The 7,500-nt window shown below is 38.7% G+C and overlaps 1 protein-coding gene across 1 annotated transcript in view; it reads left to right on the plus strand.

Moving 5' to 3' along the window:
• The window catches only part of LOC122808122 (borealin-2-like), a 268,638-nt gene that overhangs the window by 225,514 nt on the left and 35,624 nt on the right, over positions 1 to 7,500 (plus strand). The window contains exon 9 of the mRNA XM_044079090.1: positions 3,922 to 4,008. Within this exon, the coding sequence (XP_043935025.1) occupies positions 3,922 to 4,008 (87 nt within the window). The remainder of the gene's footprint in view (positions 1 to 3,921; positions 4,009 to 7,500) is intronic.

Consider the following 7,500-nt stretch of genomic DNA (forward strand, 5'->3'; position numbering starts at 1 on the left):
CAGGAGAAAATTTCAAATTCCTCATTCACAAGTCCAGGTTACAGGGATAACGCAGTAAATTTTTGAATCTATCAGAATAAGAAATGACGCGCTTAAAGGAGTTTTTGTAGATTTTCACAGACTCCATTGCCTGCTGTATTGGCAAGACATGCTGTTCTGAAACTCATCTGATGTACATTTTGTATACATCCACTGATCATTATTCGCCTTTATAGATGGGGATTTAAACCCACAAATGCACTTACATTTGTATACCCAAATTCTTATCTGTTTCATTTAAGTATTTAAAAATGCATTTCACGATTACCTAAATACATTTTTACACTTAACTGGAACTAAATTTCTGACAGTTTGCCCAAGAAGAACATTGTCCCAAAAGGTCTGATATATATATATGCTGAAGTTGCTTTATCAATTATAAATTCAATAATATACTTTTACTAGGCTAAAGGCAAATTAACTTTTTTAAGACTAGGAATGCATCCCAAATCTGACAAGTTCTGGTACCCTTTAAGTGTAAGCAGGGCCTTCTGGTACCCTTTAAGTGTAAGCAGGGCCTTGGCAGATGAATTTCCTATTCCCCATCCAAAGAATGTTTTATAGGCAATTACTAGGCTAGTAGTCCCAGTGAGTTATTTTAAACCTAACCAATTATACACCTTGGTGAGAGTTGTCTTTTTAACAATTTTATACCAACAATCATCAATAGATTTAGCTTGCCAACACTGTTTGCTTTCTCCTTTCCCTTTTAATTTGGTACTCCCACAGCCCTGTTGTACTCGAGACAATACAGGGATGCGCAGGAATGATTACTTTTAACTTAGACATTGAAAATTAACAAAGAATAATCCAATTAATCAAAAAGGAATTGTAATCGTGTATCAAATATTGAACCAAGTGCAGTCTCATCAAATACCATGGCCAAATCCACATAACACCCAAGTAGGGGTCCAAGAACCCAAAGGATTTGATCACAAAATTCCTCTAAATTTGTGGTAGATTTGTTAATTACCAGTCCAGTATCCAGGCAACCATTTGTAAGGTTAGCCTTTTGTATCAGTTATATGCAGATAATGCAATGTTCAATATTGACCTTTAATTTGAATATGTTTGTAGCATTCACAGATTGGTTATACACAGCCTTAGTCTTTCTATACTATTCCAAATTCCCAACAAAAGTTTAGTTTCTCATCTACAGATAGCCATCCAAATTTCTATCCATAAATACAGATGTTAGTTTCACTGGGCATTGTATTCAGATATGGAGCCTATTTCATGAAGAAAATTCTTGGTGGCAAGTCACTGCTGCTGAGATTTAGCATTTTGAGTCAATGGTTCCACATTCACTGGGACTCTGTGATAAGCAGATGGTAGATGATTGCAAACCTAGCAATCTCTCATGTTCATTGTATCTACATGCCTTTGTATTCTCAGGGAAGTACTGCATCTGCCAGACTGAGACAAAAACTGTAATGAGTGACAGAATCAAGATGTCATTACATTTGTCCTAATCCTGAAAGGTAGTAGGGGGTAGGAGATTCCTGTCTGCAATCCAATTAATCAAAAATATTGTAATCATAGTGTATCAAATATTGAATTAAGTGCAGTCTTATCAAAAGTATTGATCATAATACTTTCCAGTTTATGGTATTTCCTCTAAACTGAAAATGCATTTTAAAATATGCTAACCAAGCTTCAGAAACTTTTTTAATTGACTTTTTCACTAGACTTCAAGTTGATTAGGGCAGGTCAACTGCAATTTCACATTTAATGCTTGCAAAGTTTCTTAAACACATGCCCTGGTTTGGGCTCAATAGCCCATGGAAGCGGAATTAATATTTTTGGTCTTGTGAATAACCCTAAACGTGTAAACATTCACTAAAACATACTGGAAGGTTTGCAACTAGATGCAAATTTAATCATGATCTAACATGGGGATATTCTTTCTTCCTTGATTTCATTTCATTATATATTTAAGGTATATTGCCTACTCCTTAACTGATATGGGTATCTGGCTAAAATCCACCTACACATTTACCAGTGGGTCTTAAGAGGGTAATAAAGGCACAAACTGTCATAATACACTACATGGAGTGTCAGAAGGGAGATGCAATTTCTGGAGATTTCAGTTGTAATAAAGAATCCTCATAGGTGACAAGGAAAGTGATGAGCTCCTAACAAACAGTAGCTTGATTAGGGCTACCCTCCATCCAGATGTTTCCATACGTAATCAGAGGCTTTTTGCGTCCGGCTTAAACCCATGTTTGTCTCTAATGCTTTGTCTTGAAATTCTACTGTTCTGTTGAGTAGTTATTACAATTTTGACAGTTTTGTTACTTCTGGCTAGGGTTCAGTTAATGAAGCATCTGCTGAATTACTGCCTCTAATAGGGTTTGCAGTTTAATTGTAGCAATTTTCTAGGAAGGAATAAAACCATTTGGAGTGAATCCAATATGGCTAGCATTTGATTTGCCCTGGGGTATATCAGAAACTCCCTCTGCTTCCAGAATTGCCAGCAGACATACCTGAAATCCATATAAATGTTAACTATGCTCAACTTGGCAGTTTCCCAAGCTTTTCTTGCAGCTACAATCTCAGTGACTTGTACTTGCCTCATTCACTTCCTCCAGTTGTTGCTAAATTACAGAATTTTCAGTACATACTGCTCCTGCTATTTATCCATTGTTTTTGCTGCAGCACTCTTCCACAGAAAGTTCTAGTTCTGTATTTTGTGTAGGTGAATCATTTAAATCTTCCTAGCAGAAAGTCAGTGGTAACAATAGTCATGAAGCTTTGGTTACAGCTTTAAATATGGAAAGATATTCCTGAACTTTTACAAGCACAGCTATTGCAATGAGAGTTAATTTTAATAATTATGCTGCAAATATTGAAATACAATATTTGGAATTGGTTTGGACTGGCAAAGCACTGTGCTGTCCAATGTATACAAATGTAATTACTCTGATATTTGTGCCAGAGCTGACTTGCACAGATGTAATATCTTAAGTGGTTATACTAGATATTTCCATGCTTAAACATTCCTTGACACGTCTGATTACTTTCCATCCATACCTGGTTCTGAATTTTTCTCTGCTACAAAATCCAAGAATATAAGTTTTGTTACAGTTGCTGTTAATTAAGTTAATCATTTTTAATGGCATGTTTCAGTATATGATGGATAAGTGGGTATAGAAGCTCTGCTAAACAAGTATCAGATATTATTGTCTTTCACTAGTTTCTTCTGACCTATCTTTATGCATGTGACCAAGCATGAATCATGGTAAGGAATGTGTATACAAATTAGAGGATGGGGATCTGCCCACATTTTTAATTTTACTGTCCATGTTCAAAGCAGGCCTACCTTTTAATGTGTTATCCTAGCCCGAAGTGAAGCAGAGAAGGGATGAGTGATCCAGGCAACTGGGGTTTGATTAGCAGCCATGGTACTGGAAGATGTAGCAGAGCTGAAAAAATGTCTCCTTGCCTCTTATGTGGGGCAGGGGTTATGAGGACACATGCCTGACTACAACAGAGGGAATGACTTGGTGTAAACCATGAAAACTGAGCAGTGCCTTTGTTTTTTGAGGTGATAGTTGTGCTGGCTTGGGTACCCTGCAAAAGGGAGTGCCAGACTCCCAAAAAAATAAACAGTGTGTGCACAAGGAGCTAGTGCTCAGTGAGGGAACCTGTCTGCTTTCACTGTTTCTTGCAGTTTCTACCAATAGGGTTGAAGTAGACTGATTCCTAGTGCAAGGTTAGATGGTTATGTATGAAAGATTTGGAGTATCTTCTTTGTTAAACTTTACAGGAAATTCCGATATCATACTGATACTTTTCAGTTTATGGTATTTTCCTCTAAACTGAAAATGCATTTTAAAATCTGTCTTGTGAAGTCATTAAAACTTACTTTTGTTTACTTAGACTCTATGTGCCGTTCGCCAAGACTTGCAAGAGATTGATGCAAACTTAATTGATGCTGGTGCGATTCAAAGCATTCACATGCTGGTGGTAAGTTGCTTTTCCCTATGACCATATTCAAGAGAAATATTAGCCAGTATCAGTATTTTCATTCTATACAAAAACAGTTATGTAAGGAACCTTTCCATAATGATATTGCTTAAATCTAAGATCTTGCTGCAGACCTGTAATTCCACTGCCACTAAGACTTTTCAGCAACTTTTTCCTTCTGGTCAATATTTGGCTCCTCTGCTGTGCTATACCCAGACATTAGAACAATAAGTTAAAACCTTAAACTTCCAGCTTTTTCCAAATGTGAACAAGGCGATGGCGAACAAAACCAAGAATAAAATTCCACAACCAAAGGCAAGGAATTAAGCGAACCACAATGAGTCCCTGTGTACCAAAAGTCAAGCCAACCACAAAATAAATGAAAAGTTTTATTCCTCCAAACGGTCAAAAAACACGAAACAAAAATCCAGTGAAGCGCTTTCACTGAGTAATTACCGAGCTTCATCAGAATCCTGATTCTGATGAAGCTCGGTAATTACGGAGTGAAAGTGCTTAACTGGATTGTTTCGTGTTTTTTGACCATTTGGAGGAATAAAAAGTCTCATTTATTTTGTGGTTGGCTTGATTTTTGGTACACAGGAACTCATTGTGGTTAACTTAATTCCTTGCCTTTGGTTGTGGAATTTTTTTCAAATGTGCAAAAAGTTCTGAATCTGGAAGATGAACTTTTGTATTTAATGTGGACTGTAGCAAGCTGCAGTTGTATAAATGCCTAGGAGTTAGTACAGTAACATACCTGCCTGATTTTGGGGCAACATGCTGTCCTTATGAAAGATGGGTAGACAGAACATACAACTCCAAAGCTATCCAGCTGAAATAGCCATCAAGAATAGTTTTCCAGAACAAAAACTTCAGGCCCACTGATCATGAAATTAGGGTGTTAAGTCAGGGATATAATACTTGAATAGAGATCACAGACCACCTTCAGCAGGTCATGCAGAGCCATAGAAATCACAGACCACCTTCAGCAGGTCACGCAGAGCCTCAAGGGAGCTGAAGACTGTTTTTCAACCACGGAACTTGAAAATGGCAGCCAGATGTACTAACTGTAGAAATCACCAAGGCAAACCAGTGATAAGTCAAACTAGGGTTATGTAACGTGCGACGTTTGCCTCCTTGAAAGCACAGCACTGATGTAAAGGAGTAAAGTCATTAGTCAAAGTAATGACCATAATTTCAGTAAGCTCAGGCACTGGAGCAGCAGGGTGGTGGGGGTGATTGAGCTGCACTCCCATTTTTTTGGAGGGGGAGGAGAATGATGGTAGCTGCTATTCTGTCTATGCTCTATGCTCCATTTTAAGGCTTGCAAAGCTGCTGACATGAGATGTGGTCTTGGAATCCTGCACAAATTATAGCCTTTTTGGGGAGTGGGATGCATACAAGTGTGCACACACTTCAATAGAGTATTGGATTCTCTGTGATGTGACTTTCAAAAGTCCGAGGAGTTTGGGTAGGGATGTGGTAAGAGGGGGAAAATGACTCTTGGGGTTGGGAGAGTAGCCTAATGGTTAAGGTGTTTGCCTTACAAACACAAGGTGCAGGGTTTGAGTCTCACAAGGGATAATTAGCTAGGCTTAAAACTGCTCACAAGGGCAGTTATCCTAGTACTAATCTATGAACCTATGACAGAATGATGCAAGTCACCAACTGTAGGTAGTAAATACTGAGGATAGAAGTGTCTCAGCCAGATGTGCTCACCATGTGGGAAAGTGCCGTTGGTCACGGCTGGATTTGGGAACGTTCTTTAGACCCTGGTATGGAGGAAGGGAGTAGATGAGATGCTTGGCCATGGAAAGAGGATGCACAATTCCTTGGCTGCTGTTAATAGAAGCATGGCTATAGGTAGTGCACCAAAGCAACTGCATAAATGACTACCTTCTAGGACCACTCACCACCCTTGTAGGTGAATGAGCATATCTGATTTTGGGATAGGCTTATGGTCAGACATGGGTGTAAAAACCTTCTAAAAAAAAAGTCAACCTCTACTATTCATAATGCTTTATCTAATGTAAAGTTCTGAGTCCAAAGAACCCTAATAAAACCTAAGCCAACAGAATCCTCTGCATATTCTCCATTTGGTTGCCTGATAGTCTCCTACTTGGCTGTAAGTTGAGGAGTTAACTGTTGTGTGGCCTAAATGTAGCACATGTCTGAAAGACCTAGATCAGAGCAATCAGTGGAGTTGTGTCCTACCTACAAGCTTGAACCTGGAGAGGCTGATCTTGGCCAATGAGCGAGACAAGTAACTGTTTCTAGAACTGGGATATCTGAGAATCCTCTGCAGAACTGATCAGGGAATGGTGACCAGCAAGGCCAGAGCAAAATTATAAAGTTTGGTAGAACCCAAATTCCTCACTTCTACAGCTGCCTGCAGATATTAAACATGCTTTTGGGAATAAAGGTACATTGAAAAGGATCCCATAAAATTTATCAAAATGAAAGCGATGAAAGAAATTATTCATATTTTTTTTTTTTTTTTAACAAACAAGCCCAGATGTTGACTCATTGTATAACTAGCTATTCCAGATTTTCATGCCACATGAAAGAGCTGCCCTTGTGAGGAATCTGGCAAAACTGTTTCAGAGCTATAGTCTATAGTCTAATTGCAACAGAGTGCTGTGAAGGAGCCATCTGCAGAGAGAAATCCTGATTTTTTTCCCCCATTATGTATACTATCTAATTGTAGTTTTTAGTCAGTTTCAATCAAATTTGTTTGCCCCTTTTTTTTGTACAGTTTATTATTTAGGTTGCATGGATCTGAAGCATCCAGAAAGGAAGTCATTGACCCCAAGCTATCAGAAGTCCTAGAAAACAGGCATTCAGCTTTGCAAGCACACTCAACTGAAACCTGGAGGAGGGAACACCTTAGGTCTGTGTACTCCATTTTGACAATATTATACTCCACCACAAGAACCTGCTGGCCATGAGAAACTCTGACATGGCTATTCCATCTGAGGTTGTCCAACTTCATATGGAGTGCAAGAGATTGCCTTCACTCAAAAATGCTATTCACAATGTGATGAACCATTTTCAGTCACCACTAGTCAATGAATGTTCCATTCAAATACCAGGTTGTCTGCTGCAAAATATGTAAAGGTAAGGAGCAGTGTACCACTTTCCATGACCTGAAGGATCTGTTCTGTCTAGTAACTGTAATGGGTCCTGTGCCCAGAAGATAAGTAATCTGAGGCCTGGCAAAAAGGACAGCTGACCATTTACCTCCTATCCCCCCTTGCCAGAAAATGGCCCATTTTTCCTGTTTAACGTAGGACTATGCAACGTGCTTTGGAAAACTTGATTTAAACACAGATCCTATGTGTTCCAAGGCCATTAAAACCTAGTGTCCTTTAATGGTAGTGTGCAGCCTTGCTAAAGAAACCATGGGAATGGCCATTACTATGACTTGGAGCTAATGGCTCACCATTGCAATTCTGAGACTTGTAATTATTTGAAGAAACAAAAAATGAAAAC

Source organism: Protopterus annectens, chromosome 8.part0, assembly GCF_019279795.1.
Source record: "Protopterus annectens isolate FY-2018-M chromosome 8.part0, PAN1.0, whole genome shotgun sequence".
Classification (NCBI taxonomy): Eukaryota; Metazoa; Chordata; order Ceratodontiformes; family Protopteridae; genus Protopterus; species Protopterus annectens.